This window comes from Nuphar pumila, chromosome 4 (genome assembly GCF_984573655.1).
Source record: "Nuphar pumila chromosome 4, dmNupPumi1.hap1.1, whole genome shotgun sequence".
Lineage (NCBI taxonomy): Eukaryota > Viridiplantae > Streptophyta > Magnoliopsida > Nymphaeales > Nymphaeaceae > Nuphar > Nuphar pumila.
In genome coordinates, this window is record NC_143252.1 from 125,614,460 (window position 1) to 125,636,949 (window position 22,490).

The 22,490-nt window shown below is 35.0% G+C and overlaps 1 protein-coding gene across 4 annotated transcripts in view; it reads right to left on the bottom strand.

Moving 5' to 3' along the window:
• The window catches only part of LOC149840942 (vacuolar protein sorting-associated protein 26A-like), a 59,847-nt gene that overhangs the window by 10,677 nt on the left and 26,680 nt on the right, over window positions 1-22,490 (bottom strand). For 2 of the 4 annotated variants that reach the window (XM_090003487.1, XM_090003489.1), the window contains 6 exons: window positions 18,617-18,691; window positions 17,802-17,876; window positions 17,611-17,683; window positions 8,734-8,778; window positions 6,799-6,910; window positions 6,496-6,562 (listed from right to left, as the gene is read on the bottom strand). In XM_090003487.1, coding sequence (XP_089859613.1) covers window positions 6,496-6,562; window positions 6,799-6,910; window positions 8,734-8,778; window positions 17,611-17,683; window positions 17,802-17,876; window positions 18,617-18,691 — 447 coding nt within the window. Of the gene's footprint in view, window positions 1-6,495; window positions 6,563-6,798; window positions 6,911-8,733; window positions 8,779-17,610; window positions 17,684-17,801; window positions 17,877-18,616; window positions 18,692-22,490 lie in introns of those variants that run through there. The other 2 variants (XM_090003490.1, XM_090003488.1) reach the window with 2 other exon arrangements.

The window sequence follows — 22,490 nt, forward strand, 5'->3', positions numbered from 1 at the left end:
GGCTCAAGAAGATAATTTAGTTTTAGGTTCTTTATAGTTTAGAACTTTAGAGATGAAGATTGACATGTAAGACGTTGGTTAAATGTAATGTTTTTAGTTATCATAGACTCTTAGTAGTTTAGTTATGACTTATGATATTTTAGTATGACTTGGATGTCAATTTAATATTGTTAGTTAAGACTTTAATTGTGTTGAAAATTTAAATTATGAAGTTTCCTTTTATTTACATTGTCAGTTATCAATTGCATGGTTTATTATTAATTTTAGCAAGAGGAGGAGAAGAAGAAGATGATGATTATGATCATTGAGGTTTTATATAATATTTTATTTTTGTTTTTATAATATGAAAGTATGAATCTTGTAGCATGTTCTTATGTAGCTCAGAGAGACATAAATGCTTCATATGTAATTTTATGGTTGTATTTTGTGCAATTCATCATTGCTTCATCTGTTATGATTTTTCTAGAATTTTTGCTATTTTTCCTGATTTCTTGATTTTTTTGGAATTTTTGAAAAAAAAATATGATACGATACAGGTTAATTTTTGCCCGATCAATACGAGTAACGATACGATACTTACAACCTTGTATGCAACTGTAGAGCAATGTGGTAATTATCGTATTGGAATCATACTGAAAAGGGCTTACGATACAGGTGGATTGTATTGTATCGTAAGATACGAAAAAACTCCTATTTTAAAAATCACAAAAAATTTAAAAGTTGCATGAAAATTCAGAAAAATTTAGAAAAAAACATAGAATAAAATAGAAAAAAAATTGAATTTAAGCATTATGAATAATTATACACATGTACTACTATAACATGTAAAATGATATTGTAAGAAACTAACAACAAACAAAACAAACAATTTACTATTAAAGAGCCACATTTGATAACAAACAAAAAGAAAACAATTTTGACTAAACAAACTATAACAATCACATAATACAAAAATAAAATAACATTTAAAACAACTATAAAGAATTAAAAATATGACCACAAAGAAAAATAAAACTCATTTAAGTAGTCAAATTACAATATTAAGTAAAGTTAATTATGAAATAAATTAAGAATGAATAAATATGTAACAATCGTCAAAGATAAAAGCTATAATTATGATGTTATAACAATGTATCCATCACATATAACAAAAGAGCTTGAAATTAAACATTAAAAAGTAAAAAAAAAAAAAAGTAATGTCATTTCTAAGTAGTAAGCCTTAAAAAAGAGTTTCATAATGTCTTTTATTAATTAGTTTCACTAATTACAATAAGCACAAGAGTTGAATAATGTGTGTTCTTCCATAATAATACTTCGCTTCCATGTCACACGAGTACGGGTGTGGGTTTGAAGGTACGACAAGACAAACTCAAAAATCTGGGTAATGTGATGGGTGGTTTTATATATATAATGAGATATGTGAAAATACAAAAGGCTCAATAATGAACCAAATAACACAAGCACTTAATGTGCAAAATACACAAGCCCACTATGGGGTGAAAGACAAAAGGCAAAAATAAATATTATTAAGGAGAGAATGTGAGAGAACTCATACAAATCTAAAGGGGGGAGACCCTTTTATATACAAAAAGAGAACACACTAAAGAGGAGGCCATTGGGGCTCCCACAATAGACGTTGGGGACCCCAACGTCTATTTGAGTGGGGCCACCAATGGTCCCTTACATGAATAAAAAACAAAAACAAAAAATAGAAAATAAAAAACAAAAAAATAAGAAAATGGAAAAACCTAAAAAACTAAAAGATTTAAAAAAAATACATAGTGAAAGGACCAAAATACCCCTATTGGGTATTTTGGTATAAATACACAAAATAATATATATATATATATTAACACCCCTCCTCAAACTTTGCGGGGAGAAAACCAAAAGTTTGTTAAGAAGAAACAAAAAACAAAGAGTTGGAAGTGCTTTGGTGAAGAAGTCAACCAACTAATATTTTGATGTAACATAAGGTAATATAATAGTTGCATTGAGGTATTCATCTCGAACATAGTGACAGTCCATTTCAATATGCTTGTTGCGCTCATGGAAGGTATGATTGCTTGTAATGTAAATCGTGCTTTTGTTATTACAGCATATCTTTAAAGGAGTTGAGATGATGATCCCAATATCACAAACTTTTAAGCCATATAATCTCCATGGTTGTAGTTGTTATGGCACGATATTCAGCTTTTGTTGATGACAAGGAAACTTTTTAGTGCTTCTTGCACCTCCAAGAAATAAGCGAATCCCCTAAGAAAATACAAAAACCTGTAGTTGAAATTCGATCATTGGATTTACTTCCCCAATATGCATCAGTATAAACAGTTAAATCAAAAGATGAAGAAGAGGATAAGAAAAGCCCTTTTGAGATAGTGTTTTTGATGTATCACACAATTCTCGTACAAACTTTCATATGAACCGTCGTATGAGTATGTTGAAACTAGCTTACTGCATGACGGCATGAGCAATATCCGGTCGGGTAATGGACAAATAAGTAAGAGATCTAATTAATTGACGATAAGGAGTAGGATCATCAAGCAAAACACCATCTTCAAGTCTTGATTTGGCATTTATAACTTCAGGAGTTTCTACTTTCTTATCATCTGAAATCATCGACTTAGCACAAATATCCACAACACCAGAGTCAAGGAGTCAAGGAAAGTTACCAGGATCAGAGAAGGATAAGACAATTGTTTCAATTGAGGCTTCAGTGAAGGAAGATGCTCCTTTGAGAAGTGGTTGAAGAATTTTCATTAATTGTGTCATGGACACAAGTGCATCTTGAGTGGTTTGATCTTTTGATTCTTGTGATGAACCAACGGATGTAACTTTCTTTTCTTCTCTTTCCTTCAATTTAGGACATTTAGGCCTATAGTACCTTAGTTCATGACAATGGTGACAAATGACTTTCTTTTTATCTTAATAATTATTTTGTCTACCAAAATGAGGCGGTCTATAAGGCCTATTGGAGTATTCTTTTTTAGCCTATTTTCCTCCATAGTAAGTTCCTCAGTAGTGTCAACAATAGAGATAACTTTTTCTCTATATAAAAGAGCCGATTTGGTTGTTTCAAATTTCAGCCTTAAACCATTTTTAAATTAGTAAAAATGTTTCATATCGCGGGACAATGCCACTTTGGCTCAAGAAGAGCCAACTCTTCCCAAAGTTTGAACAACTCATTATAATATTCTCTAATACTTTTGTCTTTTTGAGTTAAAGTCCAAACTTTATCTTGTAAATTGCACACGTATACAATATCTTTAAGGGAATACATATTTATAACGTACTCCCAAGTCTTATTGGCATGCTCAAATTTGGCAAGACTAGAGCATTTCTTGAGGTCTACGCTATTAATTAGCCAAAACATGATTTTGGCGTGCCTCATCCTCCATTTTTTTACTTTTTCTCATAGGTAGCTAAAGCCTTACTTTTCTCTCCTTCCATGAGAAGAACCTCTTTCTCATTTTTTATTTTTGTGAGAATTAGTTTTGGTTCCGAATCGGAACCATCTAATATTCCCCGCAACTATTTTGCCCAAATGTGATGCTTCATGATTGAAGCTTACATCACATAATTGGTATCATTTAATTTTACGGGCATGATGGTGACTTTATCATTGTCATCTATTTTCACAAGGGTAAAGAAGAGAGTGAGGTGATAAGAGAAAGAAGAAAAAATATAAGAAAGAGGACAAGAGCACAATCACAATTTTTGTTTAGCCAACGATCCTCAAAAAAGCCTTCTTTCTTCAACTATGATGACCCAAAAAGCACTTGAATCGCGAACAAGGAGATGAATCAATTTTTTATAGAGGCATGAAAAACGAGGTGGCAACTCTTCCAAGATCTAGAAGCTTCTAGGCTCTGATACCATGTAAGGACATGAGGATCTTCCACGAAGGCACAAATGCTTGCAATAGGTGTCTATTGAAGACACTACAATCATAACCCACAAAAGGGCATAAATGGAAGAACACAAAAGATAAAATAATAAACTTTATTTAATTCACATTAAATGCCTAAAAAGCATTAATACAAAGGAGATGAGATCACCCCTACTTATATACAAGAAGAGAGTGGGAGAGAAGAGCTCTCATAGAGAGTCGTTGGAGCTAGTCCAACGACTCTATTTATAGTCGTTGGACTAGCTCCAACGGCTACACCAACTAGTCAAAATCTAGTTGGATCTTGACTAGTTTAAAGTCTAGTTCAAATCAAACTAGACAAAAAGAAAAATACAAAAAGAAAATAAAATAAAATAAAATAATAAATATATTATTATATTATATGTAATTATATTTTTATATTTTTAACAGATACGACCCAAGTCGTTGAATTGGATCCGATCCAGGAACTGCTCCTCAGAGGACCCTCGCCAAAGAGAAACTGGGTCACTCTCCTTAATTCACGTTAACTGAATCCATATCCAAAAGGAGAATCCCTCCTACTTGGCACCCCCTCTAGTTGGTAGCCACTTGGCCACTGAAATGAAATGGGGATCTTCGAAACACGAGCTTAGATTAACAAGAGCAAGTGTCAAGAATGACACTAAAGCATAACCCTTAGAAAGGGTATAACTGGAAACAAAATAAAAATAAAAATGTATTCTTTATTGATATGAAAAACCAATTGCTTAAGAAGCATTGGAGTAAAATACAAGAGGGGCTGCACCCCTTTATATACACAGCTGAAAGAGGACTCAATAGAGCTGTTGGGCGCAGTCCAACAGCTCTATTAAGAGCTGTTGGAATGTGTCAGTCCAACAACTCTATTGCTAGTCAAGTCTGGACAGGACTTGACTAGCAACAGTCATTCTAGTTCAAACTGAACTAGATGACATAAAGACAAAAAATAAAAATAAAGGAAAAAAATTACAGAAAAGAAAGAAATGAAAAATGTATTTATATATATATATATAATAATATAATATTATTATATATACATATATGTACAGTTTTACATTTTAACACTCCCCCTCAAACTTACGGTACAATGAGCGAAAGTTTGTCTAAGAGAAAATGAAATCGGGGAGCAGCGAGAAGCTTTGTAAAGAAGTCTGCTAACTGATATTCTGAAGTGACATATGGCAGATCAATTATCCCGTGTAGATATTCCTCTCTGACGTAGTGACAATCCATTTCGATGTGTTTGGTGCGTTCGTGGAATGTTCTGTTACTGGCAATGTAGATCGCACTTTTGTTGTCACAACACATTTGTGAAGCCTTTGTTGCTTCAACTCCCATGTCACCAAGCAGTCGTCGGAGCCAAACTACTTCCATGGTCGTGGTTGCCATGGCTCTGTATTCAGCTTCGGTAGATGAGAGACATACCTTCTGCTGCTTTTTACACCTCCACGAGATTAATGATTCCCCTAAAAAGACACAAAAGCCAGTGATTGAGTGTCTGTTATTGGGATCACCTCCCCAATCAGCATCAGTATATGCAATTAAATCAAGAGAAGAGGAGGAAGATAAGAAAAGTCCTCGTGAAAGAGAGGACTTGATGTATCTGATAATACGCATGACTGCTCCCATATGAACAGAAGTAGGAGCATGTTGAAATTGACTTGCTGTATGAACAGCATGTGCTATATCTGGTCTGGTAATGGATAGATAGGAAAGTGCCCCGACAAGCTGTCTGTAAGGAGTAGGGTCTACAAGAAGTTCTCCATCATCAATCTTCATTTTAACATTTTTTCTCTCAAACCCTAGGTGTGTAACCCCCTCTCTCTCCCAGAAATCTCCAGCAGCCATCTGTGGTGCTCTCTGGTGGCCATTTTCAGTGAATCACTGGAAGCACCAAACTGCAGACATCTCCAGAGGCCATTTTAACCAGCTTTTGCAAAATCATTGGTCATGTTGATTTTTTTTTCAAAATGGTCCTCCAGTAAGGGCAGGATTATGATTTTGACTGTTACCTTCAATGGGGCACGACAGCTGTTAAGTGTTAAACCCAGGAAGATTTTGAAAGAATTAACGGAAAAGCAGGGACTTGCTAAAATGCATGAGCCAGGGACTATTTTTTGCAGGAAAAAACTTTTATATCATTTATAAGAGAAAGAGTTAGACCATGCACACTTGCTGCCACAGTGACGAATATCATGACACCGACTAATATGACATATCACACAAATGGTCAAACATCATATGGATATCAACCAATTGATCTAAGAACTGAATGCTATTCGCTCAGTTCTCACTTGGTACTTTGATATAAAAATCTCCAACAGCATAATCCTTGTACTCTTGATGGAAGTTCATGTATTTGCATCAGCAAACAAATGGACAACTGTCAAAAGGAAAGCTTACGATATTGCTGGCAAATTACAGGCATGAAATGCACAGGGACAACAACTAAATTTCTTCCATGTCTATTCTCATATGAAGCTATGAAATCTTCACATGATAAAGAAATCTTAAGTTGCGAATTCAGTTATGCAGATTACTTTTATATTCCCAATAAAATTAAATAGAACAAGAGAAAGATGGATTACCCAAAAATCCTGGTACTCCACAATATTACTGACATAGTTACGACTGATAGTCACTTTCAGAATATACCTGCAAGTTTGAAATATATGCTTATCAAAGTGAATAATTTGATACACTGGTATCAAGAACTGCATTGGAGATATAGTGAAACATCAAAAAGAATTCTATAAATGTGTGATGGTTAATCTCTGATATGAGTGTGATCACATGCAATAGAATACTTAATTTGCAGGACCACACCATGTACCAATAGCATATGTAACTTTGATGCATCAGCTTGTCATAAGGTGAGAGTCAAAACACACCTAAGTCTCACGTTTACACCATTATAGGACTCATATGGCATTTCCACTGTCGAGAACTCAAATGGATAAGTTTTCTTCTCATAAATTTCACCAGGCACATCCAGTTCTCGCACTGCACATTTAAAAGAAATACACTTTAATTAAGCAAATGAATATCAAGCTAAAGAATCACTGCATTTGTGAGAATGTGAAGCCATCTTTGAGAATGTTGAAAGGACAAAAATTGAAGACTTGGCTTACACAACCACCCTGATTTCCTGTGAACCAGTCAACTTTGGAGTTTGGATCATTGTGGCCAAGTCCCAAGATAGGACTCAACTAGAAACAACAGCACAGATCCAACACAAGTTCAGAGTATAAAATCTTGTTAAAGATGATATGAGAATAACAATGAAAAAAGAAAAAGATTAAATGCATATTTATACAAGGTACATCTGAAACAACAACAACAACTACGCCTTCATCCCAAAACAATTGGGGTCGGCGATATGAACCAACAAAGAAAATCATTCTGGGTCTTCCACATGAATCCTTCTCCTCCAATCATTTCTATCCAATGCCATGTCCTCGGTGAGGTTCAAAGCATTCATATTTTTTCCTATCATCTCCATCTAAGTCTTCCTAGGCCTACCCCGACCTCTTTTAACTAATATATTTTCCCATTTCTCCATCCTTCTAACTGGAGCACCATTAGGCCTTCGCCGAATATGTCCAAACCACCGTAAACGATTAAAATTCTAATAATAACAGAATATGATCAATGAAAGACTGTAGTTAGGGCTGGAGGCCATTGTGAGCATATAACTCGCATTAGCTCCACTGCATATGGATCAATAGTGAATTACGATGGGCACAGGTTACCACCAAACATATACAGCCAATAAACCACAAACAATTTCCATCCAAAAACATTCAAGGTAAAAAGATGAAGTTAAATCCATGCAACATTCCTGGGAAATATTATTAGTGAGAAATTTTTTTGGGAGGTCTTCCTCTCTTCCTAGAATTTCCACATTTCCTGCTGGATTGATAAACTTTTGATTGCAATTTATATTTTTTCGGTTTAGTTATATTAAATGTATTATTACGAGGCTAACTATGAAGTCCATGTGGAGATTCCATTTCATCGGTTTTATTTAGCCTCGTTTCATCTAAACTTGTTTATTTTCTAGTTAATTTTTGTTTCCCCATTTTCATATTTTTTTATAAGATTTACACTTTTTGTTATTCTACAATGTTAGCCAACAAGATTCACCATCATTAAGATTTATCATACACAAAGAGGCATGCATTACACAACATTCGCATACCAATTCTCATGCATAAAAATCAACCAGGATTTACGCATTAGGCAAATTACACTATTATGGATTACTGTTATGTCAATAAGTTAGTCCAATAAGTTTATCTGAGATGTGTTGCTCATTCTTGTGATTCCATAAGGGGCTTTGTCCCTTTGTTCACTGAAAGTCCATATAATCCAACATAACACCAGGATAAAACAGCAACAGCTTCTATAGAATTGTCAGGTTTATGCTTCCTACACATATCCAAGCATATTTCCCAAGCGATTTATGCATTACTATGTCCACTTTTGCTTAATTAAGTCGCTGGAAATTCTCAGCTTCACAAGAAAAGCCAAATAAAGAAAATTGGAAGTCACCAAAAGCAAATATTTAACATAGAAGCATGTGAAGTACATATGCATCTACTACCTGACCATGACAAGACTGCCACATCCTAGTTTTCTAAGATGTCATTGACATAGACATTTTCAAGGAAGCAGTTTACTAAAGATACATCACAAAGGATCAAGATAAAACTTGTAAGGTTCAAAAAAAAAATTATAAAGAAAGCATAAGTTAGGATCTGGAATAAGGTACTCATCCAAAAAATCACTAACTAATCAATTTTTCTCATAAATATAGTACTCACCTAATGAGGTAAAGTCATAAAAGTTTCCACGGTCAAAGTAGAGCTCTGTAAGAGAAACGAAACAATAATCACATGAAATACACTCACACATAAAGCGTAAGAACATTATAACTATGATATTGTGTAAACAAATGTGGTTAAAAAGAGGACCAAAAACCTAATTTTAAGAGTAAAACTACAAAATATACACAAGATGGTACATAAATTCATAAGCACAAAAACAAAATTGTTGCATATTGCATGTGTATTATTTCTATAGAAACTATTGAAGTCTATAACTTGGAAATGGTGCAAATTTTGAGGAGCAAAATCAACAGAAAAATTGAAGACCACAAAAAATGCAAAATCACATAGCATGTGAATATTCATGATCACCAAATACACCATAAATGTCATATACAAGATCAGTTTTCCAATGACATGTACATGCACTTTCCAGACTAACCAACAAAAGCACATTAGTTACTGCCCTAGAAGAATCAAAAGTTAAAAGAAGACTTTTGGCATGCTTGTGCATGATAGTATAAGCCCTATTTGCTCTAGGTGTGAATTTGCAAGATGTCCACACATACCATAATTGCCATATCCAAGTCAAAGTTTCTTCTCCAACAACAGCATTTATGAACTTATATGCAAAACCACCATAACACATGAAACTTCTGGGACAGAAAATAAAATGAAGAACTAATCTCTCAGAAGTTTGAAACCCTGTCAAAATATTCTCTCAAGTATAATCTCCAAGAACAATATTTTCTAAAAGTGGTACACAGTTCAGGTATTAATTTGAAAGCAGTCCCTAGGCACACCTTCATGAATAAATTGTCAAAGATCGTCATGTTTCTATCTAGACAGAATATCCAGGTAAGAAAATTTAATAATTTAAACCAAAGGAGTTAGAATCTGGTTCCACAAGGTACCTGAAGTTCTGGGAATACAACTAAACAGAGTTGTTGTGCACATCAAAACTATGAAGGTATGCCACCAACTATTTAAGCCCACTAAAACAGCTACACCCTGCTTGTAACTTCTCTTATTTGTTACCAATCAAATACTCCAATTATATATGCCATAATAGCATCAATCTCCACCAGTTGATGGCACCATAGTCCGGTCAGCAACATAAACTACTTAGCTCATGGAAGCCTCTTTTTTAAGAGGTTTTTCTTATCAAGTCATACTGCAGCCTATCAAAAGAAAAGAGGTGGATTCTAGAAGTACATGCCTCCAAACAATAAGATGTCACTAGGGAAGGGCAATACATCCAGCCCCCAAAACGACAAGAGAGTAAAAGTGTAAAACAATGGGGCAAGGCAACCCATCTCATCTCAATCAGCATGCTGGAATATAACGGTAAATACATAATGATGCCTGAGCATGAGAAAAGTGGAAAATTGTATGCAAAATAAAAAGGGCAAACCATTGCAGTTGATACACACAATGCATCATATTTGCCCCCAAATACAACAGGAGAAACTTTAGTTTTATTTTAAGAAAGAAGTCACAAAGACACCCAGAGGAAAAAGAAGTATAGGCAATCTATTTTTCTGATAGTGAAAATGATTCGACAAAAATTTTCTGTTAGTGAAAGAAGTTCGGACAACCCTTTTTTTAAAGGCAATTCTGTTGGCCACGAAAGGGTGACTCAAATATTTTTTGAAAGAGAATTGTTGGAAAAAAAAAAGCAACACAGAAAACAAAGAGGGGGAAATATATGTTACAGAATTGCACAAGATCCCTACACACAACAGACAGGCGCAAGCATGCACACACAGCTGCATATATGTGTTCTCATCCATGGGATACACAAAGAGAGGAAGGATCTCTTCTTATAATTACTCTTAGTGACAAAGGTTTCATATGTACCCATTCAATATATCTATGTCAATGAAGTGGCACATCTGAAAGCTCAGTCTACTCACTGAATCATGCTACACTTAAAGCATACAATACTTTCAAATCATATTATACAGCAACAAGCAGGGAGAATGAGATGAAGTCCTAAAGCAATCAAGGCCACTAGATGCTTTGGACAATCAATATCACTCAATTGCTATCACGCCCCAGACCATACATGACCTTTTTTTTTCAAATAAGGCCCTCTCTAACAGCTGTTTAATTTCTTTTTTACTTTTCTTTGCCTCATTTGGGTGGCATTAATGTATCTTCATGTGCTATCTTTTTGGCCCATTAGCACTCAGAAACTTTATTTCTTAATATCTACGCCTATTTATTCTTACAGGTTATCTTAGTATTTTCAGTAATCAGCTGCATTTATATGTCCATAAAATGATAGAAGCCCATTTGTAACTAAATTACTAGAAATTTCTCTTAACATATGATAAAACATCCTTTATTTGACAACAAAATTGTCAACCACCTATCAAGACCGTTTTCATTTATTCATTTATTCATTTATTCATTTATTTCCAACACTAACCACTGATCATAGTTCTATGATAGTTCCTCCTATGGTTCATTAACCACTAGCCCTCTAAGCTTCCCAATTCTTCTTTTTATATCCCTTGCTAGCAACAGATTCCCTCCCTCATGGTCTCACATTCCCCAAATTGTTGTACTGGGCTCCATTCTTTCCATTATAACATGCATACTGTTCCTCATCAACCATTTTCTCGTCTGGATTGTATTTCTGAAAGTACAAAGTAGAGATAAAGATACTAATTGTAAGTGAATCAGTTAGAAAAAAATATGTTGAAATCAGCCCAATCGATTTATGTTGGATCTTTTGAATCAGATTATTTCAAATATTGATTTTTTAGTCAATTTTATTTTTATATATTCTTTAAAAACATTTAAATAAATGAATTCAGGCTAAAATCAGGTTGATTAGGGTTGAATCTCTGCTGATTTGATCACAAATTGACCTATGTTTGAAGAAAGATGAATCAGAGTTGCCAGGCGAGGAAGCGGAAGCGAGAAGCAATGCACTTGTAAAATTTTAGGAAGCGTGAAGGGCGGGACGACTTAGAAGCGACCCGGGAATCGTCTTGGAAGCGAGAAGGGAAGCGAACCGGGAACGAAGAAGAAAGCGACCTAGGATTCAAGTGGGAAGCGAATAGAAAGCGAAAATGTAATTATATTTTTTTCTAATTTACCAAAATATAAGATTTATGTTGAATAACTCAAACACAGTCAACAAAATGTAAGTTATATAACTCAGAAACAATCGACCAGAAATATAAATTATATAACTCAGAAATAGTCAACCAGAAACATAACTCAAAAATAGTCAACCAGAAATATAACTCAAAAACAATCAAACAGATTATATATGAAACACACACACACACATATATATATATATATATGAAACACACGAACATAGAATATATATAATATACATATGATAATAACTGAAATACAGAATATATACAACAACAACTACGCCTTCATCCCAAAACAATTGGGGTCGGCGATATGAACCCAAAAAGAAAATCATTCTGGGTCCTCCACATGAATCCTTCTCCTCCAATCATTTCTATCCAATGTCATGTCCTCGGTGAGGTTCAAAGCCTTCATATCCTTTCCTATCATCTCCATCCAAGTCTTCTTAGGCCTACCTCGACCTCTTTTGACTAATATATTTTTCCATTTGTCCATCCTTCTAACTGGAGCATCATTAGGCCTTCGCCGAATATGTCCAAACCACCGTCAACGATTTTCTCTCATCTTATTTTCAATGGATGCAATGCCTACCTTCTTACGTATCTCCTCGTTTTGAATCTTATCTTTTATTGTATTTCCACACATCCATCGAAGCATACGCATCTCAGCTACACTCATTTTTTGAATATGATGTCTCTTGGCAACCTAGCATTCCATACCATATAATAAAGCGGGCCTAATTGTCGTCTTATAAAACTTTTCCTTTAACCGCAATGGCATTCTACGATCGCACAGCACTCCAGTTGCACTTTTCCATTTCATCCATCCAACCTTTATCCTATGGTTTACATCTCCATCATTTCGAATGATAGATCCCAAATATTTGAAACAGTCATCCACCGATATTTCTTGCTCGCCAAGCTTCACTACACTCTCATCCCTGTTGCGTTGCTTACTAAACCGACATTCCATATATTTTGTCTTACTCTTACTCAACGTAAAACCTCTTGCTTCCAATGTCTGTCTCCATAATTCTAACTTAGCATTAACCCCAGCTCTAGACTCATCAATCAAAACAATATCATCAGCAAACAACATACACCACGGCACATTTTCTTGAATTGATTTCATAAGCTCATCCATCACTATAGCAAATAGGAAAGGGCTTAATGTAGATCCTTGATGTAACCCAACTGTTATAGGAAAATTGTTTGTCACCCCTCCACAAGTGCGGACATTGGTTACCACTCCTTCGTACATATCTTTAATTATACTAATGTACTTGAGAGAAACACCTTTCTTCATCATTGTCCACCAGAGAACGTCTGTAGGTACTCTATCGTATGCCTTCTCCAAATCAATAAAAACCATATGCAAATCTTTGTTCCTCTCTCTAGTTTGTGCATTCTTGTATATCACCCTTATTCTTATATAGAGGCACCAAAGTACTCTTCCTCCACTCCTTAGGCATCTTATTTGTCCGTCAAATCTTGTTAAAAAGATTTGTCAACCATTCTAAATCATTCTCACCAAAGCATTTCCAAGCCTCGATAGGTATACCATCTGGTCCAACTGACTTTCTTGATTTCATTTTCTTTAAAGCCTCTGTAATTTCTTTCTTTTGAATCTTGCGCATGAAGTCCTGATTCATCTCATGAGAAGGAATGGAGAAGTCGCCCAGATCCTGAGCATGACTTCCATTAAAAAACTTATCAAAATAATATTTTCATCTCTCCTTAATCTCCTCATCTTTGACTAAAACCCTTTGAGTTTCATCTTTGATGCATCTAACCATACCTAGATCCCTCGATTTTCTATCTCTCATCTTTGCAAGCCTATAAATATCGTTCTCTCCCTCTTTGGTATCCAACTTGTCATAAACCTCCTTATATACCTTATCCCTCGCATTTCGAACTACTTTCTTAGCTTCCTTCTTTGCTATCATATACTTTTTCAAATTCTCATTATCATGACTTTTACTTAGATTTCTATAACACTCTCTTTTAACCTTAATAGCTAATTTTACATCCTCGTTCCACCATGATGTATCTTTACCTAGCAGTGCACCGCCTTTACACTCACCCAATACCTCCTTAACTACCTTTCTCATGCAACCCGCTATCTTATTCTACATTGATTCTGAATCCTCCTCGAGACACCAATCAACTTCCTTAACTACCTGCTCTACAAACATTCCTTGTTTAGCTCCTTTCAGTGCCCACCACTTAATTCTAGGGTCTATCTTAAGACTCTATGTTGTGTAGCTACACTTTCTCCTGGTATAACCTTACAATCGATGCAACAACCCCTATCTCTCTTTTTAAGTAGGAAAAAATCTATCTGACTCGTATTAACCCCACTTTTAAATGTTATTAGGTGAGACTCCCTCTTCCTAAACCAAGTGTTGACTAAGATCATATTATAGGACAAACCAAAATCTAAAATCCTTTCTCCACTTTCGTTTATTTCTCCTATACCATAACCTCCATGGATACTCTCAAATCCATCCCTACTAATGCCTACATGTCCATTAAGGTCACCGCCAATGAAAATCTTATCTCCATGAGATATCCCTTGTACTACTCCGTCTAAATCTTCCCAAAATTGACGCTTAATGGAATCATCTAAACCTACTTGAGGTGCATAAACACTAATAATATTAATGATATCCGTACCTAATACTAATTTAATAAGTAAAATTCTATCACCCTTCCTACGAACCTCAACTACATTATCTATAAACCCACGACTAATAACAATCCCTACTCCATTCCTATTCCTATTTATTCCTGTATACAAAATCTTATATCCCCAAGGGTCTATCACTTTTGCCTTCTCACCTACCCATTTGGTCTCTTGTAAACATAAAATATCAATCATTCTCCTACACATAACATCTACTAACTCTACCAACTTACCAGTTAAAGACCCTATGTTCCAAGTGGCTAACCTAATTTTATGGCAAGGTTTTAAAACCTGTGACTCGGAACTCGACTCGTTCTTTATTGACTCGTGACTCGGCGGGTCAACTCGGTGACTCGGACCGGGTTTTGTTAACTTTTGATTTTAAAAGAAAAACAATATATAATTTGTCTGAAACCATGTTTTTGAGTAAACATAGTCTCCAAATGTCTGTAAGAATATAAAAACAACTGCAAAGAGCTATATAGGTTTGCTTGAATAATTGAATTTAATATCTATACAAGCACTTTGACTAATTCATGACTTGAATTAGAGGATTTGGTCACCATGAGTTCAGTCTGCTACTACCTAAGTAGCCTAAAATGGCCAATCATATATGCTAGCTTGTTTTAAAAGTTTTAATTCCCTCTCTAACAAATCCATAAATGTAAAATAGGGATATATGTGCATATTGAAAGTTTACAGAATGTCCAATATCAACATAAATAAGCAATTTTCTCATGTATAAAACTATGCAGGAAATATATTAATGGCACAACTATAAAAAGACTACTAATATTTGAATATGTACAATGCTTGTTCACATAACAAATGGATGATGAAACCTAAATGTGACTTCCCATAGGCACAGTTGACCCGCCATGTATAGTGAGAATCATTTCTTTAAAATATTTTGCTAGAATAAGTTGATAACACTGGGTGAACAGTAGTTCGAACAACATGGCGATTTTATTCTATGGATTTAAATGCTTTTTTATCTTTAAATGATTTTTATTTTCTTTTTTATACAAAATCTGGGGGTAACCCTTGTTAAAATATATGTACTTATATATTTCGAAACTGTAATTTGAAACTCAAAAAACAAATTTCAAACATCCCAAAACTCGCCCGAGTCAGGCCGAGTCAAGCCGAGTCAGGCCGAGTCAAGCCGAGTCAGGCCCGAGTTTTGGCAAACCGAGTTTGCCTTGCCGTGTTGACTCGCTGGAGGGGCAAACCGAGCTGAGTCAGCCGAGTCAACGAGTTGACTCGGCGAGTTTTAAAACATTGTTTTATGGTCTTGAACTATCGTCTTTACCTTCACCCGTCCAACAAAGTGAGGGAACCCTTGCCTATTTGACACCACACTCAGGCACCGGTGTGACCCGACGCTCCTGGGCGATGACCTAGCAACCCTTGGCCATTCATCACTGCCTCCTGGCCTATAGAGTACACCGTGTTGCTCAGTAGGGAACTCCCCAACGAAATACAGAATATATAATATAACTAAAACACAAGATTATCAATTATACATATAACTGAAAAACATAAACTATAGCAAAAACAGGAAGACCAAGAGAGAGAAACAGGAATAAGAAGAAAAAATGAAAAAAGAAAAAAGAAAAAACAGAAAGAAGAAAAAAATGAAAAAAATAAGTAAAAACAGGAAGGGAAAACAGAAAAAAGGAAAAACAAAAAAAAAGAAGGAAAAAAAGGGTATCTCTTTTATTTTTTTGGTAAAATTTACATTTTTAAGGGCTAAAACTGGATGGGAAGTGAGCTTCCCATTTAAAACTTGTGCTTCCCCACTCGTTTTGGAAGTGTTGTGTTTCACGCTTTCGAAGCGTGTTTCGGGGAAGTGTGCTTTCCCACTCCTATAGGCGCTTCCGGTAACCCTGGGATGAATCAACCTCTGCATTGTTTCAACAAAAGGACAATTCAATCTGAAACGGTCTATTCAGATCGTTTTTAACAACACCACATCATAGTAAAAGCACATAGTGTAACTAAGATACACATGGTAAATATAATCATTTGTTTCACTGATTTCTCTGCAATTTATAGTGGTATTTGGATGGTATTGTTATATTCTGGACATTTTTTGCTTGGGGAACCCAAAAAAATTATAATTTTTTTTATTTAATTGAACATGTGGCAAAATGCATATACATAATATCCACCATATTCGTAACCAGTCACCAATATCACCGATGTTTTGAAAATATCATGATATTATCAGTATTTCAAGGTCAGCCGGTATTTTCCTGAGATTTTCAGAATATTGCCAGAGCCTTCCTCAAAAAACTTCATTTTTCATATCTTTTAAGTATCTTTTTTTTTGTTTCTTTTATATTTTAAAACTTCACTAATTGTTTCTTTATATTTTTTGAAAGAAAAATCTAATAAAACCTATCATTTCTTATCTTTTTTATTATTCATTATATTTTTATATTTTAAAATTTTCTGATATTTTCCTGAGATTTTCCCAGAAAAACAACTTTTTGAAAAAAAAAACTAGGAAAACCTTGCCAAGGAATTGCTGAGAAAGATATTGGTGACAATGTTCGTAACTAAGGTAATAGCTTATGAAATGTACATGGTCTGCATACCACCATGGTTTACAACATGACCTTTTGTGAGAGAGATGCCACAAAAGAAAATAGTAATTTCTAAACGTAAATATTTGCACATCACATGTCAAGATTGTGGCAATTAATGTTGAATTAGTAACTTATGCAATCTGTCTGTATTCTGTGAAGTACAAACATGCACTGGCATTAATAGAATAGGACAAGACAATAAATTAATGAAAATTTGACTTACTATCACGTCTATTGTAAAAGAAAGAAACTGTCATGATTTGGGTGTCAAAAAGCCTTCCCCTATGGATGCATTTGCAATTTCTCAAGCATATCTATGCTGTGATCCTATAAGTCTTGGAGCATATCAACCATAATATTACCAAAAAAAAGCATGAAGACATTTTCAAATTGAGATACATTTGAACAGTTGGAAGCTGTTGGCACATGTAATCAACAGATAGCACTTGATCGAAGACAGTCAAACATAGCCAACCTATTTGGCCAAGAAGCTCAATTTTGACACCATTGTGTTCAACCTTCTTCCCCTGAACTGGTTCAATAGAAACCTGCAAATATTTCATCACTCATTGCAGAAAACAACGAAACTGCACCCTAAACAGTGGCAAAACCCTTACAAGAATCAGAAGGAATGAGTACGAAGATTTCCCAAGAACATGCAGTTACCTCACCAACAATATTTTCTTGACTTTGGAAAAGTGGTACCATTGCTGTTTGACCATTTTCCTTTTTCATGGAAGCCTATAGAAACAAGACATGCACAAGAATCAGATCTTCCCTTTCTTTTCTTTCTTTTCTTTCTTTTCTTTCTTTTCTTTCAGGAGGCCAATATCTATGTAACAAGCTGCACCCCAATAGCACCCATAATGACACAGTGCAACACAGGTGCAGCATCTGACACAGCAGAACACGGGTCCATGCATGTTAGGTGCAGCAAGCGCATCCAGAGCTTTTCTCATCCAAAACTGGACTCGGTCTACTCTGACCAAATCCAGTTACGTACAACAAAAATATATATGCACACACACACACACACACACACACACACACACACACACATACACACACACATATATATATATATAAAGAGGGGGTGCACCGACACATTAGGGCACCAATATGACATAGGCAACATTGATCACATGAGTTGGACATCACAATAATCTCCTAGGAAGGAGACAAATAAATGTTCACAAAAGGAAAGATGACTACTTTAAATGATATAAGATATATTGGTCATTATCTGCAGAATCAGTCGTATTTTCTAAATTTTGCAATTGAAGGTTCTTTTACTTACACCTGGAAATAAAAAATACCATATCTTTTTGCAACAGATTTGTTAGCAAAGAGCATCACAAGAGACTTTCTCTTTTAATCTTTCTAGTAATAATCTCACCCTACAAATGACACTCCTAAATTCCAAATTTAAAAGGTTGTGAAAGACAGGTTCTACAACATCCAGAGACACAACAAAGTGTTACCTGCTTACGTGTTCTTCCATCAGCAAATTTGATTGAGATGTTACATGGTGGCTTGAATGCTCCTATAATGTAATTCTAAGAGGGGCAATGGCACGGTATGAGAAACAACTTCAAAAAAGACAAGGCAGATGTATATTGGAACAGCACATAAACTTGATCTTTGACATTAACTGTAATAAATCAGCAACATAGTCCAACTGTCCAAGATAGCAGCAGCAAGTATGAGGAAAATAGAGAACCATAACATACTAATCACCAATAGATTAAATGCATTAACAATTTTAGATGATAGTAGCATAGAAGAGATATATGGGAGCCAATGTAATTCCAACTATTGCAAATCAACAGAGGAGCTAACATGCACATCCTTGACACAGCAAAACATAAGATAACATCACATTTGATGTCAGGTCACTGGTGTCAACCTTACCATACACAAAAATCTCAGCAATTAGAACACTTCACAGGGAGGGAGAGAGAGAGAGAGAGAGAGAGTCCATGTGGGAGTTTATTATCTTAGTTGTCAAAGGCGACAGTCGGGAGCTTAGGCGGTGAGCCCCTAAAAAGACTAGGCGGGAATAGGCAGACTTGTCGGTATGTAACGCCTGTGAATTTTGTTACATGAATAAACATGAATTTTGATTTTTTATATGGCCTGAATGTTATATGTGTGTATTCTTAACTTTGAATGTGATATTAGATCCTTATATCTTATTTGGATCTTTGATATTGGATCCCTGATATCTTATTTGGATCTTTGATATTGGATCTTTGATATCTTATTTGGATCTTTGATATTGGATCCCAAATATCTTATTTGGATCTCTGATATCGGATCCTTGATATCTTATTTGGATCTCTGATGTTGGATCTTTGAAAATCTAATTTGGATCTCTAATTTCGGGTCTCAGAAAATTTGGATATTTGTATTGATCCAAATAGACCCAATACGGATCCAAAAATCTAAATTGACCTTGGATCCTCATTAAGTGAATCCAATTACCCATGATGGGATAATAACCCAAGTAGGGTGGGATGTCATCCACCTACTTGATATTTATATACGTACTTATGTTAGTAAATAGTTAAAGTAATTCCTAAACTAAAAGATAAGTTACTAGAAAGGAAAAATTAAAAGACAAGATGGTAAGAGGGAATATGTGTTATGGGATTAGTAGTGCTTGGGAAAGAGAAGAGGTAAGTTAGATAAAAAGGTGAAGCAAAGAGTAGAGGTTAATAGATAAAATGGTAAGTAGGCAAAGAGAAAAGAAAAAGATAAAGTAAAATGGTAAGTTAAAAAGGGGGAAAGTGTGCTTAAAAGTAAGAAGGGAAAATCACCTCTCGTGGAATCCCTCGTTCATGCCCTTTGCTTATCCTTAAAAAAAGAACCCCATTTCTTTTCTCCTTCCTCCCTCTCACTCGACCCCATCCCCATCTAAATGTAAGGCCCCAAGAATTTCAACCCTTGAAAAAATATGTGAAAATTTAAATACTTTTCTTTCTTTATTAAAATCATCAATGAAAACATTTTCAAACAGGATTTGAGACCTCAGGCGGGTTACATTTCACAAAAATTGATTATACTGAATTCAAATGCGGATAACATGACTCATTTAAGGTATTTCAATTCCAAATGAAAAGAGTGTTACAAAAGCCAAAACAATAATAAAAATGATTGGCTCGTCAACGCCATCGCAGCATCCTGCATCCGCTCCGCAGCTAAACTTGTAATCACCTATATGCCCATAAAATATGGTCAAACTCATGAAAGCCTGATAGGTCAAGACTAGAACACATGGTAATTTGTATCAAGCTATTTCAATCCATTCAAGCATGTATTCATGATACATTAATCAAATAATGGACAAAACACAATGCATTTAACCATATATAACACAATGCAATCATTTGCAACAAGACTAAGTAAAATGAGCATGATAATCTTGTTTCGATAATTAACTAACCTGAGAATATGCACAGGATAAACGTAAAAACAACTGAGACTGTCTGGGGGTTTGTTATTCTATGTATTTTGATACCCTAGACAACTAGTTGAGTCTGCTTCAAAGGGGACGGCTAAATGACCGAGAGAGAATTTCCCAAAGGCCACTTGTTAAAAGGGGAATGCATCCAAATTTCTGCATAAGCTATTGGGATCTACCACTTAGGATAATATTTGGTGACCCAATCTCCTAACTCCGATGACCGGAGACACCGAGTCATTGCTACTCAAGGAGAGTAGTTGTTAACAATTTGTCCATCGGAGTTTTTGTATCATCTCATCCTCTCTCTTAACAGAACCAAATAGATGAATAGGAATGTTAGGTTTTATTTTAGCCAGAGTTACTGGAAGCTTCTTAGGTAGGTGGAAAGCTCGCTTCTCGAAAACTCGCTTCGGAAGCACGATACTCCTTGCTTCCGAAACTTCATGAGAAGCTCGATTCCCCCACGCTTCTTCTATGTTTCTCATACACATGGTCTATGCATACTATATACTTTTCTCACGTTTCTTTTCATCTTGTTCATGTATTTTCTCACGCTTTCACTCACTTTCCATGTACTTCCTTTAAATTGTTAACCAGCATTGTTAGATTTTAACAAAAATTTAACTCTTTTACAAAAAAAATCATGAAATATAAGAATGGTCAATTTTATTTTAGTTTTTATTTGTTTCTTGTTTGATTCAATATTGCTTCATTTTTTATTCATATTTCGCTTTTAAATTGAAACTTTGCTTCCTGCTTCGTATAAATTTTAAAATGTCTCGCTTCTTGCTTCCGCTTCTCGTATCATTTCCCGCTTTCGCTTCCTAGTTTGGCAACCTTGATTTTAACTAACGACTCATTCTACATGTTCTAGTCTTTTAAACCAAATCGAGCATCTTGTCTGTAAAGGCGATCATCTCCATTTATGTCATTTTCTTTTAATCATGATGCATTGTCGCACTACGAGATTACCATAAATCTCCAGTCCAATTATCGTAGAATTAACACGTCGTACATGTCCAATAATACCACTACGATGAAAAAGATATCGGTTTCTCATAAAGAAACCCAGACATTATTTGGAAATTTCAATATCCCATGTTTTAGGCTGAAAAATATCTGAGTCATTTCGGATACAAAAAAGGACCTGACGTACGTACCACCGAGGGCTACGTAGTCGAAGCTTTTTTGATATGTTGGTTCTAAGAGAAAACTCAATTGTGAATATGCAAACGCAAAACACTTGTTTTGCTTTTCGATACATCGGACAATGTGAGCTTGAAATCTTGCATGTGAAATCTTTTAAAAATCGAGTTTCAACGAGAAAGCGCAAATTTGCGTCTTTAAATACATTTTAGCGTAATCTAAAGTAGGTAAGAGTACACAAAATTGCGTACTTTATAATATTATATATGTACATAGAATATATATATATATATTAAAGCATAAGCCCTTGCACATTATAGCGCAGTGGCAAAGTAAATGACATAAAGCAAGGCCTGATGTGTGAAACTGTTAAATCATATGTATAAGACGATATTACCTTATAGGGGTATTATAGTCTTTTCACATTATTTTAATAACAATGTATTTTTCTTTAAACCTTTTTTATTTCCTTTTTTATTTTTATTTTTATTTTTATTTTTCCTTTTTTTATCATTTTATTTTGTATTCACTCCAAAAGGGGCGGGCCACAATAGAGTCGTTGGGGCCTCCAACGCTCACAAATGTGACTGTTGGGGGCTCCCAACGACTCTTTGGGAGCCCCCCATTTGGGTCCTTTTTCAGCCCTCTCTCTTTGTTAGGGGTGAGACCCCTTTATTTCTTAAGCATTTTTTATGCTCACTCTTTCAATAAAAGAGTCTTTTTATTTTAGTTGTGTTTTTTAT